Source organism: Petromyzon marinus, chromosome 26 (genome assembly GCF_048934315.1).
Source record: "Petromyzon marinus isolate PM22_M1 ecotype Great Lakes invasive population chromosome 26, UKy_Petmar_22M1.pri1.0, whole genome shotgun sequence".
Classification (NCBI taxonomy): Eukaryota; Metazoa; Chordata; class Hyperoartia; order Petromyzontiformes; family Petromyzontidae; genus Petromyzon; species Petromyzon marinus.
The window spans coordinates 12,461,711-12,482,528 of NC_133692.1; the positions used below are offsets into that span (position 1 = coordinate 12,461,711).

The 20,818-nt window shown below is 46.2% G+C and overlaps 1 protein-coding gene across 1 annotated transcript in view; it reads right to left on the bottom strand.

Moving 5' to 3' along the window:
* Window positions 1-20,818, bottom strand: part of LOC116946279 (glutamate receptor ionotropic, NMDA 2C-like) — a 287,976-nt gene that overhangs the window by 198,434 nt on the left and 68,724 nt on the right. Inside the window, exons 3-4 of the mRNA XM_032961325.2 lie at window positions 14,429-14,680; window positions 12,584-12,924 (exon numbers count right to left, since the gene is read on the bottom strand). Coding sequence (XP_032817216.2) covers window positions 12,584-12,924; window positions 14,429-14,680 — 593 coding nt within the window. The remainder of the gene's footprint in view (window positions 1-12,583; window positions 12,925-14,428; window positions 14,681-20,818) is intronic.

The following is a 20,818-nucleotide window of genomic DNA, read 5'->3' on the forward strand; positions in this document are numbered from 1 at the left end:
GCCTCTAGCAGGATCACAGCTATTTACCCAGGACACCACCCTGTCATGATTCCAGGGTCGCAATGGGATTCAATAATTTATACTTTTTTCGAAATAGTTTTTTTTACCACCAAGTTCTGTACACTATTTGTTCCGTCTCATTCTCTCCGTTGCCCTAGACGTAACGGTAAGTTACAGCCCTTCATCAATCCACTGCAGGACAAAAGGCCTCCGAACGCCATGGTGTCAGGTCGTGGGGAGGTCGTTTGACCGAACTTCACCCCAAGCTAGTGAGTGGCGAGTTGGTGACCGTTTCCGTGATCACCCACCACTGATGTTGGCCAATGAGATTAACAGGGCAATACGATTACCACTGTGCCACCGCTTGACCCAGTGATGCACATGTATCGTAAACAAATAATTCGTTACAATATGACCAGCAGAATGCAAGACATTATCACATGAGCGTAGTATTAAATTACAATCAACGATTAAAAATCGCTGACACACGCCCAGTCCCCTCACGGCCAGTCCCCTCACGGCGGATGACGAGGCCTGTGGCAGCGACCTTCTGGGGTAGTTCTGCGGCGTCGCGTTTCCCTGGTTGTCCTCTGGCAAGGGGTAAGTGCACTGCTTGATGTGAGAGCTCCTCCGAATGGAAACGTCCGTGTCTCGCGACGTGACGCCAATAACACGATTCGAGAAAGTAGTATTCTTGTGGGGAGGGGGGTTAAAAATTACTATAGACTTCTAAAGAAAGAACATAAAATCAACAAAAGTGTGTGCTTTCAAGCGGAAGCTTCGTGCCAGAGCGGTGTATACTCACTATGAACGCTTCAAGGGCAATTGGAAATCTCTCAACGCTCTTACACACGCCCATCAGACTTTGTTGCGAATCCTTCAATATTGAAATAAATGGAGCCGCCGGATTGGGGAAATTATATCACCCCACTGCACTATCTGCTGAAGAAATGTAGTTTAAAGGTTGTTTTTTACATTAAAGGAATTCCTAATCTGGGTTAACAGTGGCAAAAATTGCAGAGCTCGACTACTTTGAGACTCGGCAAAGATTTTTATCGATAACTTTACCCACATTTGAATAATAACAAAATTACACCAATAACAATACCATTAATTAAGCAACAATAATAACATAAATAATAACTTTAATAATAACAATAATGATGACATGAATAATAACAATTATAATCAAAATCATAATAACAATAACACAAAAATAACAACAAAAAATGCAAACAACATTGTCAATCCACCGTTGAACGAAGGCCTTACGATGCTGTGTGAGTCACAGGGGTGGTTTAACCATACTTCACCACACCGGTCGATAGGGACTGATTAAATGGGGGGAAGGGGGTGCAGGACTGCTTCAAATATCAATCAGCACAGAGGATAGTAATACGAACATAAAGACAGCATTCCATTATAAAATGAAAAATACATATCTTTAAATGTTTTGAACACCATATCGTGAAGGTATCATATATTATTATATTATATTGTTGCGTATGTCAAGATGTGCTAAGTGCCAATGTTGAGGTCTTCTGGACCCTACGAGAGGGCTTCAGGAGAGTCCGTGTAGTTTTGCTGTAGTTTTGCTACTTCTCCTCTATTGAAGGAGCACAGGCTACAGTGGTTTACTCTACAGTCCACATTTGACTTCAAACTTTCGTGACTGCAGGAATTCATATTCTTGGTTCTTTTGGTAAAGTCACGTAGATCTAAAATTACAAAATTAAATAAATAAAAATATACAAAAATAAAGCAAAAAAACCGACGACGTTTCGTTCGCAACACAAGCGGTCTTCATCAGGCAGAGAGAAAAGAAGACCGCTTGTGTTGCAATTGAAACGTCGTGGTTATTTTTTGCTTTAATTTTTCATTTTACTTTATTTTTTATTTTATTTTTATTTACTATCTATGTGACTTTATCGAAAGAACCGATAATATATCTACGGTCCAATTTCGGTTACATGGCCACAGTCTCACCACTGTGGCTTGTGTCGTTAATTTCCCATTCACGAAGGAGACGTGCGAAATCTGTCTGTTGATGTTCTGATGATGCGATTCTTCCAGATCTGTGTGATATACTAGGATGGTGACAGCAGCAGCGCAATCCCAGAAAGGCGTGATCGGGACTCGAGTCGGCGACGAGGAACAACGTTGAGGTAGCCAGGTGGTTGCCAAGAAAACGTGTGAACTGCATTGAAGTTGGCATGTCTCTGTAGATGAAGTGGCACAATGTTCGCCAAAACAGGGAGCCAGAGGATCTGTGTTGGTCTCAAGTGTTCCGGTTACGATGTGCATCGCGTTTTTCAACTGTGCATCAAGCAGTTCAGTGTGTGTGTGAGCTCCTGGACCAGGCCGGAGCGCAGTGGCTCTGCCACCAAGTAGATTGGTGAGAGGGCGGCAGGTCGCGGCTCATCGGCCCAGGCACCCCCAGGTCGTTTCTGCAAGTTTCTGTAGCAGGGCGATTCTTGATTTTATACAGATCTGCTTTATATATGTATGTTGCACCGTACATAACCAGCCGTGCTAATAAGAGGTCCTGCAAATATGGGGCATGAAGGTGAGGCTTCTGTCCACAATAACCTCTAGAGTACATATCTTGGAGTGGGGTCATAGCGCACTGGGCTTCCACAGAAGGAAACATCAAGGGTGGCATCTGCTGCATGATTGTTCAGATTGAAAGTACTAGTCATGGTTTATAACAGGAGTCTCATTTAACAGTGACATCAGATTAACGTTTTTTGCGGTTAACATTTCGCCTCACATAGGACCCCCATGGTGTCAACCAACATCAACATTGTTGACTAACGTTAACATTGATGACTAACGTTAACATTGTTGACTAATGATAACATGCTTACGCTATGCACGCGGGTGCCAATTTCGGCCAATCAGAGCGCTCGTAAGAGGAGCTGAGCCATTCTCTCAGCCAATCAGCAACGCCCTTAATGAGCGTTTAGACCTTGCCTGGGCTTTATTAAATATTGTCTTCTGTTTTCCCAATGGATTCAGCACTCGTGTAGACTTCGATTAACACTTATTTCAGTTAACAGTAGTTTTCGTGGAACGGTTCAAAAACGTTAACCGAGAGACTACCATACTGGACTTATATAGTCCATGAAATTCCTTTACTTTAGCGCAGGCAAGATGTCCAATCAGCATTTCAAAGGATCTCCCCATTAATAGCGTTCTTCATGTTCGTCTGATCTTACAAAATGACAAGAGCAACTCAAATACAGTTAAACATTTTAAGAGGTTCTAATTTTACATCTCAAAAAGCAATAAATCGTATGTAAGCACGCAATTATATTCCAACCTGAAAACTAATTTACGGATAGAATGCTCCTGCGATTCACATTCAGACGGTGATTTATGTACTGTACGTAAAATCAATGCCATTTATTTTTTAAAAAATCAATGTTATATACTGTAGTTGTCTGACCTAAATCAGAATTATCTAACTTTTTTGGATTTAAAGCTTTCGTGACTGCAAGGATTCATCTTCTTTGGTTCTTTCGGTAAAGTCACGAAGAATGAGGTTAAATAATAAATTAATAAAATAAAATAACACAATAAAATTCTCACGACGTTTCGCCCACAACACAAGTGGCCTTCATCAGGTGAAGGGACAAGACTGTCTGGAGGACAGCGCTGGAGCGAACACAGCCAAGCTCAGACTGCGACCTTTAAGCTGTGTGAGAGGAAACAGAGCGCCTTGACAAAGGAATTAGCATAAAAATTAGCATTTAATTGGCGGACTTAGCATCATGAACGGTGTAGAGGGGGTGAACATGTGCAGACCGGCGAGGGGGGGAGGGGGAGTTTATATATTGATGGTGTGAAAAGGGAATTTAAGCTGCTGCGAAAGTTTGGGATACCACTACTTGAAAAAATAAACTGTACCATTGAAAATTAGTTTAATGTTTGGTTCGGATAATTTAGCATTGAAATAGCTGCGTGATTAGCTTGTGACTGGTCACAGAAATGGCTATGTTAAAGTCAAAGCCTACACATCCACAGAGGCACCTAGTACAAATCAAACAGGATAATTTAGCATTGCAATAACTGAGTAATTAGCTTGTGACTGGTCATAGAAATAGGGTTAAAGTCAAAGCCTACACATCCACAGAGGCACCTAGTACAAATCAAACAGGAGAATTTCAATGCCAACGGGTGAATGGAGAGTCCTCATGGCCCAGTGGGAGGCCAGGCTGGAGACATTGACGGAGGCATTTGACCGCTTTATGACGACGGAGCGAGTGCTACCGACGGCGTCAAGTCGTCCGGCAGCTGTTCCCGCGACGTCAAAACACGCCGACGATGGACCCGCACCCTCCGGGGAACGGCCAGCAGAATCAGACGACGATGGAGTACCGCCATCGAGAGCGGGACGGCGACTTCACGTCCAGCGCTTCGAGGACAGAGTTGGCGATTGGACGGCGTTTACGAGACGGTTCCGAGCGGCTAATCAATCACTTGAATGGACTGAGGGTGACGTGCTGTGGGCAATGCCAACTGCCCTCAACGACGACTCGCTGGCGACGTTTAATGGGATTCTGGCCGCCATCCGGTCGACGCTGGACGGGGCGTTCGCAGCGATGCGGAGGGTGTATGAGCCGCGGTCGGTCTCCAAACGTAGATTCCAGCAAAGGAAGCGGGAGGGCATGGAATCCCCCCTCGCGTTCCACAGCGCGCTGTTGGCCCTCACACAGGCAGCATACCCGGTGATGGACCAGGAGGCCCTGGACTCCTTGCTACAGGAGAAGCTCTTACAGTTGGCAAAGGAGCTACGCGTCATCCTTTCGCTACCCGACAGCAACAACGACGACGACATGTCGTCTCTACAGATCGCCAGGAACATCCAAGTCAACCTGGACCTCCGCGACGAGCCAGTGGTGGCGGGTGCACAGCCTCTGATGGTGAGTGCCACCGCGTCCGGGAGCGCGGTGGAGGTGGAGGAGATGCCGCCAACTGCAGCGGCAGCCGGATTGCCACCCGCGGACATGCTACATTGCCCCGCGGTGTACGGAGGTGGCACGCAGCGGACGTGCGACGAGTGCGGATGGAGAGGACACCTCGCCCACGACTGCCGGCGGCGCAGGAGCGGCCTTCCAAGGGCGCTGACCAGCTACAACTGAGGATTTCCCCTGAACCGAGGTTTCCGGGTAAGTCGTGATGCATTCAATGCACGGCCGCTTTTTCCACATCACCCATCTGCATCATCTCACCCAATAACCTCTCATTCGTATATTTCACATAGTCAGGACATGTGGGGCGCATTGGTACATCGTGTTTTGGGCGCTGCGCTGGGCTCGTCGGAGGTGATGGTGCTTATTCAAGGGTCATTGTCGATACCGGGGCTTCTGCGACCCTTATCTCTTTACAAACTTTTCGCTCGTTTCCAACTTCGCCCCAGGCCCTGGAACCGGTTGACGGGCCGTGCATAGGAGCAAATGGGGATTTTGGGCCGTATGGTTGCGACAATTCAGATTGGAGAGGTGTGCGTAATGGGAAATGTTTTGGTTTTCACGGTCTTGGCGGTGCCGTGTTTGCTGGGAACAGATTTTTTACAGAGGATGCCACTTAAGATCTCCATAGAAAAGGGGTGTTTGGAATTGCCATCTGGAAAATGTCTTAATTTCTTTGGTACTCCGTATAAATTCGCTGTGGCGAACGCCGTGGTGCAGGCCGTGGTTAGCCGCACCGTTCGCGTTCTGCCTGCCACGCAGATGCTCGTGCCGCTGCGCTTTAAAAAACGCTTGCCTTTAGACGATCAAAGGGGGGGCATATTACTGACGCCCTCCAACGTGGTTTCGCGCATGCCCGCTTTGGTCGGGGCTTTAACTATGGTACCGGCAAATTGCGACCCCTTCATACAAATTGTAAATGCGGGGCACGAGCCCGTCGTCATTCAGGAGGGTACCACGCTAGCGCATGCGACGGCAGCGCCGGGTCCAGAGGGGGAAGGGTGCTTGGCAATGGGAGAAGATGATACATTGCCGTTGGGCGGAGATGACCCGGACTGGTTGCGAGATCTAAATATGCAAAACCCCGAACTGACACCTGTGCAGCGGTCACGTCTCCATGGGCTGCCCGTGAAGTTTAAGGATGTTTTTAGTTCCGGCAAATATGTTGGTTGTACGTCCTTGTTGCGGCATCACATTGATACTGGGGATGCACCCTCGATTCGCTTAAATACCCATCGCATGAGTCCGCTGGAGAAGGATTGTATTCGGCAAGCCATTGATGAGATGTTAGAACAGGAGATCATTTCTCCTTCCTCCAGCCCGTGGGGGGCTCCTATTGTACTCGTTAAGAAGCGTGACGGGGCCATGCAATTTTGTATTGACTATCGGAAACTCAATAAGGTTTCCGTTGCGGAGGCATACCTGCTCCCACGCATCGATGATTCACTAGACGCCCTGTCCGGCGCAAATTTTTTTTCGACCCTCGATCTGTTGTCGGGCTTTTGGCAATTGACCTTGGACGAGGAGTCTAAGCCAAAGACCGCTTTTCGAACACCACAAGGCTTGTTCCAATTCAACGTGCTCCCGATGGGGCTCCACTCCACGCTGGCCACCTTCCAACGATTAATGGAACTCGTGTTGTCCGGACTGCAGTGGGAATCGTGCTTAATATATCTTGACGATGTTATTGTTTTCAGTAAGGATTCTGACGAACATTTGCAGCGGTTGCGTGCCATCTAACTTAAAATTTAAGCCCCAAAAGTGCCATTTGCTGAGGACATCTGTTAATTATTTGGATCACGTTGTTAGCGCATCAGGGGTTGCCACTGATCCGGAAAAAACGAGCTGCGTGCGAACATGGTCAGTACCAAAGACAGTAGCTGAAGTGTGTAGCTTCGTGGGCTTCGCATCATATTATCGATGGTTCGTTAAAGATTTTGCCACGATTGCGAGGCCGCTGTACACACTAACCGGTAAGGGCATTAAGTTTCGGTGGAGGGATGAGGAACAACGTTCGTTCGAGGCACTGCGGGCCGATTTGGCGGACACGCCGCCGCTTGGATATCCTGATTTCACGAAAATGTTTATTCTTAACACGGATGCCAGTGACACGGGCATAGGCGCAGTCTTGTCACAAAATGTTGACGGTATTGAGAAAATTGTGGCGTACGGCAGCCGCGTGTTGTCTCCAGCTGAGCAAAAATATTGTGTGACGTGCAGGGAGCTGCTGGCCATCGTGCACTTTGTTCGATTGTACCGACCGTACTTGTATGGCAGGGAATTTCTGATCCGCACTGATCACGCGGCACTACAATACTCGTTGCGGGTTGATCAGCCGTCGGGCCAGATGGCCCGTTGGCTCGAAATCCTGCAGGAGTATTCCTTCACGATTCAGCATAGGAAGGGGACGCGTCATGTCAACGCCGACGCTTTGTCGCGATTGTCGCAACCGACGGGTTCGTGTCTGTGTGCGGAGGGCTCGCTGCGTTGCGGTCCGCCGTTCCAGGGCGTTCCGGCTATGGTCGCTGCAGCGGATTCAATTCGAGCGGAAGCGATTCCCGCTGTGGGATCGGGTTTATTGGGGTTGACTCTGGCCCAGTGGAAATGCCTACAGGCGGAGGATTCCTCCCTGGCCAAAATGAGGCTTCAGGCCTCTCGTTAAAGGGGATCGGAACATCGCCCCTTTTTGTGACTCGTTGACGGTCTCCTCGTTCGCTGGGATGTCGAAGCGCAAAGATTCTGTATTGTTGTTCCATTAGCGTTGCGCGGGAAGCTCATTCGCGATACTCATGACAAACTGATGCACTTAGGGGAGAAAAAGACCATGCTGACCTTGGGGAAAGATGTTAAGGCATGCCACAAATGCGCACGGCGGAAGGCGCCGGCACAACCCTATCGCGTACCGCTGCAATCGATACGGGTTTCACGCGTCAACTAAATTGTTGCCCTGGATATATTGAGTCCATTTCCCGTCACCCCCCGGGGGCACAAGTATTTACTCGTGGGTATAGAGTACCTTACTCGCTGGCCTATGGCATGGCCGCTAGTGGACCAATCTGCGGGGTCGATCGCAGAAGCTTTCCTACAAGGATACGTTCTCGATAAGGGCGCCCCAGAGCACTTGCTCACCGATTAAGGCAGGAATTTCTCGTCCCGATTACTTAAAGAAGCATGTGATTCGTTGGGGACTAAAAAGATTTGAACGTCCCCGTACCACCCGCAAACCGACGGGATGGTCGAACGCCTGCATAGGACGCTAACGTCTATGCTATGCCACCAGGTTAACTCCTCGCAGGATGATTGGGACCTACACGTTCCGGCGACCCTGGCCGCTTATAGACTGGCCCCGCATGCCTCGATGGGGTACTCACCTTTCTATTTGATGCATGGTCGCAAACCGGAGGCACTGGCCTTGGTCAAATTGGGTGTGCGGACACAAGGGTAGTCATCGACGGTACCTGCTCCCATGCAGGTGGCATTGGACCGTCTGAAGGAGGCTAGGGAGGCCTCGTTGGGTAACACAGCACGGCGGCAAGCCGCCAACGAATGATTGCATGGTACACAGCCTCCTCGAGAGCCCTGGCGTGTGGGGGACAGGGCTTGGTTGCACTGCCCCATGGTACCGGTGGGAACGTCTCCGAAGTTCCATCGGCCCTGGCAGGGTCCCATCGAGATTGTAGAGGCTCTCCAGGACCAGAGTGTACGGATTCGGTTTGGTAATCGCACATGGTATGTTCATCCGTCGCGCCTTAAGAAATTTATATCGCCCTACGACGCGTCATCTCCGATCCCAGAGCGGTCTGTATTGGATGTGTCTGACGAACCTGTGGTACGGTCGCATGTGAACACGCCTCAGCAGTCTGCCTCCCGTGTGCCTGCAGGACCACCCCTATTGACTCAGAGAGAAGGTTCTGGCAGATTTACTGGCCGGAAGCCGGCTAACCGGCCGCAACCTCGGAATACTGTCCGGAACGCACAGGGGCGGGGGGCGGTCCCGCCGGCGGATGGTCGCCGTGACAGGGATGGGCATGCGTCAAGGACCGGACGCAGCCCTGAATTAACGTGGGAGCATTCCCCGCCCTTGCCCCACAGTGTCCCGTTCAGGGGAAATGGGCTGGCAGCTGGAACTCGCTCCCAAGGAAGAACCTTCCATTAACTTTACGTCTCGTAGGGCTGTTGTACAATGTTATTCTGAGATGCATTGTTGTTATGTCGTTGTTGTACTCCACTACCCGGAAGTCAAATTATTGTCGTAGCTAGGACGGCTAGATTTTTCATCGGAGGGGGGGGGGGGGGTGATGTCGTTGAATAAATATGCGCATGGGGGTAAAAGGTGAGATCGTGCGGGGGGCAGGACAGTACGGGTCATATTGGGAAAGCCAGGTGCGATGGTTGGGACGATGAGGTAATGATTAGGTCAATTAAGCTAGGGTGCCAGAGACGGCTGTGATTGGCTGGTGTTGTTGTCAGGGCTAAAGTGGCGTCTTAATGTCTGGGCAAGGAACAGGTGCACAAGGACGCAGAGCGTCAGTGGGACGCGGGCTAATTAATTGGGGAATAATGAGAACGGGGATAAATTGGGGAGACGCGAGGATGGATTCGGGGACTGGATGAGGCAAGACGTGGAGCGGAGCTGAAGTGAAGGCAGCCAGCAGTAGAGAGAGGAAAGCGGAGCTGAAGTGAAGGCAGCCAGCAGTAGAGAGAGGAAAGCGGAGCTGGTGTGGAAGCAGCCAGCAGTGGAGAGAGCACAGTGATAGCGGAGAGTAGAGAGCAGAGAGGAAGCAGCCAGCAGTGGAGAGAGCACAGTGATAGCGGGGAGCGGAGAGCAGAGATGAAGCAGCCAGCAGTGGAGAGAGCACAGTGATAGCGGAGAGCAGAGATGAAACAGCCAGCAGTGGAGAGAGCAGAGTGATAGTGGAGATAACGGAGAAGCAGTGATAGTGGAGATAACGGAGAAGCAGTGATAGTGGAGATAACGGAGAAGCAGTGACAGCGGAGCTGACAGAGAAGCAGAGATTGGAGAGGCAAAGACGGCGAGTGAGTCGAGCAAGGCGCGGCGAGCGAGACGTGGCAAGCAGGGGAACTGTGAAGCATTGAGGGCATGTGGAGAACTGGTGAAGGGGTGTTGGAAGAAAGAAAAAAGTTGTCCGAGTGAAATCAACCACTACGAATGTAAACGTGATACGCCACTTCGTTGAGCTATCATTTGTGGCCAGGTCTTTTCTGAAAAAGAGCTATATAGCTCAGTGGGCATTACATGATAAAAACAAAAATAGTTCACAGAATGGCTGGGAACTGAACTCAGGCTACTGGGCTCAGAGTACAGTGTCCTAACCACCACCGCTGTCCCCTCCACCCCATCCTCTTCTGTTCGAGTGATAAGGAATTGTATTTCAGTTCAATATTGGAACACATCACCCCATACGCTCGGTGGCGGGGATGGTTACCGTCCTTGACCTGTAATCGGAGGTTGCGAGTTTAAATCTCCCCTCGGGTTCACTTCATCTATCACTTGTTTTTGGGTCGATAAAATAAGTGCCATTTTCTGGGAAGTTAACAATGGTCATCCCCCCAGAAAGATTGCCCTCCCGATCCTCTGCGTAGGAATGTGGAACTTCCCCATGTTATCTCCCAACCTATGTAGGTGAACGCTGCCCATTTACTCTTGTGAGCAGAAAGGAAGAAGCTTGGCTTCATTGCATTTGTGGCTGTTCCTTTTGTAGCACAGATTGCAGGCAGGGTTTCACTCTTAACAAATATGAAGATATTCTTGGTTCTTTCGGTAAGTCACGTAGAAGGGAAACAATAAAATAAAAAAAATGAAGATGGTGTTTTTTACAAGAAAAAAACGTTAAAATATATATCATTTTTTTATGAAATAATAAAACGTTTAACGAAATAATTATAACTGCTGTATTTTTATTGTGTTATTAGTGTTGTGTGGTCATGAAATGACGATGTTCCCAGCTGGAACTATACGGTGAGCAGGGCACCACCTTGTGTCAGAGCTCTGAGAAGCTGACCTCAGAGCTACCCTCTGAATTAATCTCAATTTGTCTCTTTGTACGCACAAGTAGGCCCACTTTGTTTGCTCTCTGAAAAGAGTTTTTGTTGTTGTCACGTGTCAATCAAAGTTAAAACATTTGAGCGAGTTTAGAGCAGGATTATTGTGAAACTGAGGATTAAGCGGGCAGCCGAGGTGGAGTGTCTAATCTTGGCAGCAGACAGTTTCACATGTAGTAAACATGTACAGTACAGTAGTAACATGTACAGTAGTAACATTCTGCGCACAACTCCCCGGTGTTGGCGGTCTGTAGGCGCTACTACTACGAACACTCGCGAATACCAGTCCGGCAGGTGTCGCGAATCGGGAGTTGGTATGTGTTTAGTAACTAGTGAATACGGAACCCGTGCATAACGAGTTTACTCTACTTGTTTTACTGTACTTGTTTTACCCAGAAAATCAGCCTCGCCGAGTCTCAAGGCTCTTTTTCAGGGAGGGTCCTGCCAAGTTTTCACAGGAGGGGAGGGAGGGGTGGGCGGGCAAAGTTGCTGCCGTGTATTAATCCCAACCGACTAATTCTCAGGTCGTTATTCAGTATTGCAATGTTTGGCCACTAACATTTACAATTGTATGGTTATTGTTTTTTAGCAGAGGGAAGATACGGGAGAACCCGGAGGAAGCCCGTGGGTAACAGGGGGCGGGGGGGGGATATACAAACTCTGCACGGAAAGGCGCCCGAGTTGCTGAACATATTGACCCCTTGTGCGGGCACCTCCATTGGATGTCGGTCTGGTTTTGACTGGAGTTTAAGATTCTTCCCCTCACCTACAACAGGGCACTCATTGATGCTGCTCCCTCACATGTACAATACAGGACCTTCCCCTCACCCAAGTGTTCCAACAAGAGTACTTTGGTGTTCCGAGTTTGGCTTGTTGCGTGTACCGAGGTCGCGACTGCATGCGACCACGACGAGGATGGTGGTGGGTGACCGGGCTGTCTCCTCGTGTGGCCCCCAGGCTGTGGGATTCACTTCCACTGGACGCTCCCTCCACTGACTCCCCACCTCACTTTATTCAAATCGTGCCTTAAGACGCCACTTAATTTTTAAGGGCTTTTTTAATTTAATTTGGGATAGGATCTGACCGCTGTGATCCTGTGTGTGTCTGTGTGTAAATTTTAAGCGGTAGTGTAGCGGTTATCGGGCTGTCCTACAAACACAGCGACCCGAATTCCATTCCCGATTTTCTAAACCGGTCCTGGGCCTCCCCTAGGTCGTCTCAGCCTCAAATGAGTACCTGGTGCGGTGTGTAAACATCGCCACGAGGGAGACAAAGGCAGTCGGGCGTTGTGCTGGCCACCCACCCTCTCGTGTGCCGTCCTAGCCTTCATAGGTGACACTCACTAACACCACTTGCCTCTCGAGTCTGTGAAAGGCTATACGGGGGATCTTTGTATTTTTAATTTTGTACAGTGCCTTGTGATATCCGAGTGAAAGGTGCTTTCGAAGTGTCAATTATTACATTATTGTCGCTGTGATGTACGAGTGTTACCACTGCATCACCACCTCAACCTTGTAATGTGACCGTTGTGCGCATTCCTCCCTCACCTCGTGACGTTGTTCTGCCGCCTCCTCCCCTCGTCCAGATTGTCGCAGCTCGTCGCGGTTTCGGGTATGTGTCCGTATTCCAGAAACGAGTTGTAGACAGCCGATGCGATGATGGCGACGCCGTCCCTCACGCGCAGCAAGAAGTCGTAATCCCACACGTCGAAGGAGACAGACAGCAGGCCCACGGGGAACTTCTTGGGAACTTCATCTTCGTCTCCGTAGCTGAGGCCGGGAGCAACCCACACGGTGCCAGGTGCGGTGAGTCCCACACGCTCCGCGATGCCAAATAGGTGCATGGCCTCCAGGCGAGAGCAGTACAGGAGATTCACCTTGGTAGTGACCTTGGGAGAGTTGGGGGGGGGGGCACACGCACGCGTGGGGAAAATAAGTTACAGCCGGCAGCCACAGATAGCTCTTCACACAACGCTGGGCCCATTTCTAACAAACAAATAAAATAACGTTTACGTAAAAAAACACAGGAGGAGGAACGGACGCTGAATGCAAAAGTTGAGAAATCAACGGCTCGCTCTCCCCTCTAAGTTCCTGCGTGCAGACTGCAGTCGCCAACTACCGACCACGGACCGCTTAACTTCGCACTCCCGCAAATACAAACTGGAAGGTCGTATCGGAAATTCAACCATCTCTCGGGAGTTGGTTCAATCCAGACCCTGGCGCCTGCTGTATATTTGGATTTTGCATGTTCTCCTCGTGTTCATGTGGATTTTTCTCCGGGTCCTGCAGTTTTTCCCTCCACATTTCTAATCAACATGTGCCGAAGAGTATTTGGCTGCTATACATTTCCACATAAAAGGTCACTTCGTTGAGCTATTAATTGTGATAGCCAGGTTGCTTCTGAAAAAGAGCTATACAGCTCAGCGGCCCTTACCTGGTAAAATACAACAGTCATAGTCTAATGTGGGTAGAGCGCACGTTAACTCAAGGGGCTCCCACTCTCTCCAGCAAAGTTTCATTTAGGCAGTCGTGTAGGCATGGGATGTGGCATGATAGCGCACTTACTTGTTGTCCGTCTAAACTGTCATCCAAGCACGTACGCCTTCTAATGAGTCGGGGATATGTTCGAGGAAATATGCTAGTTCCCTACATTTGGAGAACACAGTGATCCGTTTCAATGTCGACTCAAGCAATTTACTGTGTTGTCTTCAGAACTTTATGTTCGTGGCTGAATTGATTTAACAATTATTTCACCCGAGGAACCGAATTCGGAAATACATAATTTATTAATCTGTGCCCTGCTATGGATTAGCCTTCCTGGACATACAAGGCCAAAGTTGGAGAGGTCATTGAAGCTTCGTTTAACGATGCAAATCCAGGGAATCCTAGTTCAGCAGTTGGTTACAACATATGAGCATTTCACAAATGAAAGAGTGTGATAATAATATCTCCCTCTCAAATTATCTGTAATTCTCTCAATCCATTTTGAACAAAAAAATTAAAACCAATCATAATTGAACACAAATCTGTTGCACAAATACATTCGGATTCAAGCAGAGATAATGCTTGAGCCCAGACCAATAATTTCACTTGTCGGGACTATCTGAAGTGACTTCACTTTAAGTGGTTTCAATTTCTCTTTGTAGCCAATACCAGTGAATTATTATGATAACCATTTGAAATGAGTGGGAGGTTATCGAGTAATTTAACGCTCATGATCCGCGTATATAATGGGCACTTCTAGCTTAGGTGGTACCGAATTGTACTCTGGCCCAAGGATTACGAGAAGCTACAAAAGGAGATTCCCACCTGACCTCCCGCACCTCCGATTAGCACAGTTTGCTACGTACAGTGCAAAAGCAGTTCAATGTACGCACATACATACATATGTACCTTCTTTAGCAAGGTTTCAATCTTGGCCTCATCGTCGCCCTTCATGTCGACCGTGATGATCGCTTGGATGTCCCAGCCCACGAAGCTGTTGTCAATGATGCTGCGCAGGCTGCTCACGAAGTCCACGTGCCCCGGGCGGAGGCTCGTGACGATGCTGAACTGATTCCAGTCGTACTCCTCCATGAGCTTCATGATGACACGCGCCTGCTGATGCAATGATGCTCCGAACTGCATGAACAGCGACCCTTTCTCCTGTAGCACAGCACGGTTGTGGGGGGGCTCCTGTTAGGGACCCTTTTTTCATGTGCGCGGCCTCCGTGAGATATATAGACACAAATAGGGTGGCCCAAAAAAGTCAGAACAAGTTGGGGTTATCTCTACTCGGTTCTATTCCTTTCTTCATTACTGCTGATTGTTGGCGTTTCGTTTGTTGCCACCTTCCCCCTCACCTCTGATCAGCATGGCTGGCTACTTACGGTGCGAAAGAAGTTCAACATATATACATATACAGACTCACACGGAGACATATGGACTCACAATGACCTAACATACATACACACATATTTAATTTAAAATGTAGGCTTTGGCAACCAATATTATCCATTTTGGTTATTTAGATCACGTGAATATAATAATAATTGAAATGTATAATGCGCATTCCATCCTAGGATCCCAATGTGTCGTTAAACCCGCCACCACCCAACACAGCCAATTAGTAAGGTTTGTCAGGTAAACAAAACAGGCCAATTCGTTGAACTAGTAACGAATTGGCATCTGAACTCGTAACGAATTGGAATGTTTTGTTTACGTGACAAGCGTTATTAATTAGCTGCGTCGAGTGGTGTCGGGTTTAACGACATTTATTTTTACGAAATTTTACCCTAAAACCTCGATTACGGATATTTCATTTATTTAAATGCTGGCATTAAAACAAATTGTTTATTCTTTAAGTTAATATTTTATATATTGCCATTATTAATATATTTGTTGTCTGTCAGATGACATTTGAAATTTTTAAAAAAGTCAAAATTGGGGAATCGTATTGATGTTCAGAGATAAAAATAAAAAGTCCGAAATTCATCAAACATTCCTGTAAATGGAGGTAAAATTTGAACATTTGTTAAAATAAATAAAATAACCCTATGTGATTTGTTAAAACAAATATAATAACTCTATGTGTCCTGACGTTTGGGCCACTGCACAAATGTTGCACGGGTAATTGCAGAAAGGGTGCGTTTTTGCGCTGAACCAGACACACATTCATTGCAAATTTGGGAAGTGGACCAATGTTTTATGAGCCTGTCTGTCATTCCTCCAAGCAAGTGGCAAAATGACAGAGAAAATAACGACAGAGTGAGCCATATAAGAGGCATAGTTGTGGACTTTTGGGATACAGTGTGAGCATTTAAGGCCTGTGTGAGGTAGGTGTGTAGCTCAGAAGCCAGAGTGCTGAGCTGGTACTGCCGAGATCCTGGTATTCAAATCTTGGGTTCAAATATCCTGCAATTTAATTGGGTTGTCAAGTGCATTAATTTTAGATTATTAGTCCAGTAACCAATGACTGCACACACACACAAACAATACGCAAAATGTTGTTCTGTACATAACTTGACAGAAATCCTAGCTCTGAGAATTAAATATATTTGTTTCACTGTCAAGTCACGAGATAAATATTATTCTCAGTGGCAGAGCTAGTGGGAAAGTGTTACTCCCTGCTGTGTGCACCAGAGGTCACTTGAACATATCTCAGAGGTATCCTGGTGGTATCCACTGTTCGAGCACGAAGGGCTGCACTCCCTTAAAAAAAACCCTATTTTTTATTTTACTAGGTACATGTAAGGCCCACTAAACTATTTTTCAGAAGCTACCTGGTAACAAATGATAGCCCAATGAAGCGGCTTATCACGTGAAAATTTACCGCAGCCAAATACTCTAAACACATGTTTCTAAATGTGTAGGGAAAAACTGGAGGACCCCGAGAAAAATCCACATGACCACAGGGAGAGAGAACATGCAAACTTCAAATATAAAGGCATTAGGGTCGGAATCGAACCCACGACCTCCTGTATACCAGGCAAAGTATTTAACATCTTGAGATATCAGAATGGATGCTTATTGATGCAATCGCCACTAATATATATCACATTACATGCAGTATTCAATCATGAGAATATCCAACCTATTCTGTATGGATTTTAAGGAGGAAAAAAATATCGTATGGTTGTGCCAAAGTACCGCGTGACACTTCATCTGCAATATACAACACTCTCTCAGAAACAGCTCGATATCCTGAGAATCGAGAACGTCTGCAAATAACACAAATGTACAGCACTTCTGTTGTGATGTAAGGGTGACTGGGCAAGAAGAAGCCATTAAACTCCAAGTGTAGAAAGTCTTCCAGGCAGAGTAGGCTGCGTTTACATTTCTGGGAATATGACACCAAACGCTAATTACTAAAATAACCATCGAGTCATTCAGTGAACATTCATTTACGTACTATCTTTCACAGCCAAACGTTGTACAGTTTGTTTTTCTTCAAGACTGAACAAAAAATCATTCTACAGAGGTGTAGATGTATACATGTACATCTCTAGCTGTGCAATATGCAGGTTTTCTGAACCTGTCTAGATTTGAACTTAACGCGAAGGGTAGATTTATGACAATATTCTTGTCATTAACTCTCCGGGACCTGACACGATCGTCGGTTTTCAAATATGTCATTAAACGTGCCGATGTATCGACCAAATTCAGAATAATAGAACTCGTCAACGGTGGCTATTTAAGGATTTTCATTACCTGAATTTAACATCGATACATGACGATTCTATCTGGATTTTTACTGCAGTAATAGGTATTAAACACATATGCTACTCTTTCAAAGACACGCACACACAAGTTCATAGCCTATTCGAAAATAAAAACAATTCTCAACGTATACTGTCTTAATTTTCCGGTGTTCATTGTGCATTTAAATTGCTGTTGATTGTAAAAAAAATAATTCGTTCCGAAGTGAAATACAGGTTAAAAAAAACATAGCGCAGGGCTTGAACAAGAGCAATCGCCCAAAACATTTCATGGACCAGAGATACTGTACAATCATGGGGAACTTAAGTGCAGGCCAGGATGAATGACTCCCAATACTTTCAGAGCGTCGGGATATTTCATTAAACTATTGATCATTTCCCCACTTCTATCACATTTAATCTGTTGGGCAGGAGGACCAAGTCGGGCAGGTTCATAGCACTGCACAATATACATAGATATAACTGCTCAACCCAAGCTATAAGTGCCCTGATACTTGCATTGTCTTTGTGCTGTTTATCTTTTGGCATTCTCTGGTCTAACATTGCTGAGACAGAGCCACGACGAAGGCCAAACAGTTTCAAAGACAATGCAAACATTATCTTGCTGTGGTTTTCACACCTGATTATGATTGCTTGTGTTTCAGTCGAAGCGTCGTGAGCATTTTAATGTTTTAGATTTTTATTATTTTATTGTTTCCCTTCTACGTGACTTTACCGAAAGAACCAAGAATATTATCAGAGCATGTTTGTTTGTATCTTTTGCCACAAGTATGTGTGGTTAATGCAGACCTGATGCCTTGCAAAAAGGTATACATTTGGTATTTGAACATCTTAACACCTGTTTTATTGCCAGAAAGAGTAAAAACCTATTCTTACATTTCATCTTTTTGGACACTGGCAAAAAGGTCCCAAAAATAAAATGTAATACATAACGCCTAATAGAATCAACTAAACAAATAATAGGAGTTACACCCCAGGTTTAATTTAACGATGAGCAAGTGATATGAGGGGTTGCAGAGGGAAATGCCAAACAGGAATATTGGGAAAGATGACGGGGACTGAGAGAATGGCAGTTGTGAGGGAAAGGTTTGTTTGACAGACAGGACAAGGGAGGCAGTACAGAATCAGAATATTTATTTATACTGGAGGAAGAATCCGATTACCTATAAAGCTCTTTTTCACAGATGCCCAGTCGGGGCACGGGGCAAGAACATTAGAACAACAAACAAAACAAAAACCAAAACACGACAGGAGTGCAAAATAGAAGAAAGGTAAACAACTCACTAAAACACATACAAATAAATCTAAACCATCCCCATCCTACCAGGCAAAGCCCACTGACGTATTAACTTGTTGTTCAGAAGCAACCTGGCCATAAATGATACCTCAACAAAGTGCCTTATCATTGAGCCAGTTATAGCAGCAAAATATCAAAATAGTCGAAACGCATGTTTCTAAATGTACAGATGAATGAGAATGCAGTGAACAACGACACAAGTAGTACTAATGAGGCAGACTATAGACACGACTGGTGCGCAGTGTAAATTACATCAGAATACTGCATTTATACTGAAAGAATCCGATGAGCTATAAAGCTCTTTGGAGATGTCCAGTAGGGGCACGGGGTCATAACGTTACAACAACAAACAATACAAAAGCGCGATGAGACTACAAAGTATAGGAAAGGTAAACAAATCACTTTTAAAAAAATATACACCTAAAATCTTGACTTAAAGCTTTCGTGACTGCAGGAATTCATATTCTTGGGTCTTTCGGTAAAGTCACGTAAATAGGTTCAAAGAAAATAAACATTACTGCAGACGTGGCAAGATCGGAAATCGGAAATCGCTGCAATCCTCAAAAACGCAAAGACACCTATTAGCAACATCAGTAAAAATGAGTGCTTTGAGCTTTCTCTATTAAAAAAGAGAGATGACATTGTCATCCTCTCAGCCGACAAAGGCAATGCCAGTTATCATGGACAAAAGCACATACAATAACAAAATGCAGGACCTACTTAATGGTAACTATACCAAAATTAAAAGAGATCCCACCAACCGCCTCGTTACGAAAACCAACAATATCATCACTGATATCACTGATTCGACATCTTTCATCGAACCAACCAAGCGGTTTTCCATAAAAACCTCTGCTGCGAAACCACCCAGATTGTATGGCTTACAAAAAATCCATAAAGGGACACCCCTTCGTCCTATCGTCTCCACCATTGACTCACCCACCTACAAAATGGCCCGATTTATGTCTGAGACCTTACAACCATTCACTGGTAAGACCACCTCAGCTGTACTCAACTCAGCTCACTTGGTATCGTTAATTAAGGACATCCCATTATCTGCAGGTGATTTGCTCGTTAGTTTTGATGTGGTCTCTTTGTTTACTAAAGTATCTGTGCTTGACACCATTGCAATCATTGAAGATTTGGTCCAACAAGGACTGAATGCCGTTGTACCGGCCCTGGTGAGACACTGCCTCACCAACACTTACTTCACCTGGAATGGAACATTCTACAAACAAGTTGAAGGTACCCAATGGGTTCTCCGTTATCTCCAGTTGTAGCCAATGTTTTCATGGAAAAATTCGAGACAGATGCCATCCAGGCATCCACTCTATGTCCCTCCTTGTGGAAGAGGTACGTAGATGACACATTCGTCATCTGGCCACATGGCCGATCAGCTCTGAACCAATTCCTCAACCACATCAATTACATACACCCAGCCATCAAATTCACCATATATGTGGAAAGGATGGCAAGTTATCATTCTTGGATGTTTTAATCGAAAAGAGACCAGATGGCTCAATGGGACACTCTGTCTACAGGAAAGCCACCCACACGGATATCTACCTAAATCAAGACTCCCACCACCATCCATCCCAGAATAATTTCCTCATCAAAACTCTACACCATAGAGCTCCATGTATTTCCGACTTTCATCACCTAGCCAGTGAACTGGAACACATACACCAAGCTCTCAAGATGAATGGATATTCAGACTACACAATCCGTAAAGCTATCACCCCAACCGTTGGGAAAGAACCATCTGAGAACCCAATCAAAACCATCACCTTGCCATACATAGCAGAAGTCACTAAAAAGATTTCCAAAATCATGAGCAAACACAAGATGCAGGTTCGATTTAACACAGTACATAAAATTCGTGATCTGATCCCATCTGTGAAGGATGTGATCCCTGACATGCAATACCCCGGCGTCTACAAACTAAGCTGTGTCTGCGGCAGTAGTTACATTTGGGAAACTAAGCGACATGTCTCGGACTGTGTCCGTGAACATAAGGCAGATCTGAAACACGATTTTTAAAAAGGGACAGCAAAATGAGACGGACAGAATTACACAAGACAATACAATCGAAGGCGTTCGATCCAAACAAGACCGAGAGTACGCACAGGGCTGGGAGAAGGACTGAGACAGTGCACATGGAATTGGGAGTTTGGACAGAACATACGAGTCAAAAACACGAGACAACAATGTCAATGGGACATAAATAGGGCAGACTGAACATATGAGATAGACAAAACAAAATGAGGAAGACAGTACAAATAAGAAAGT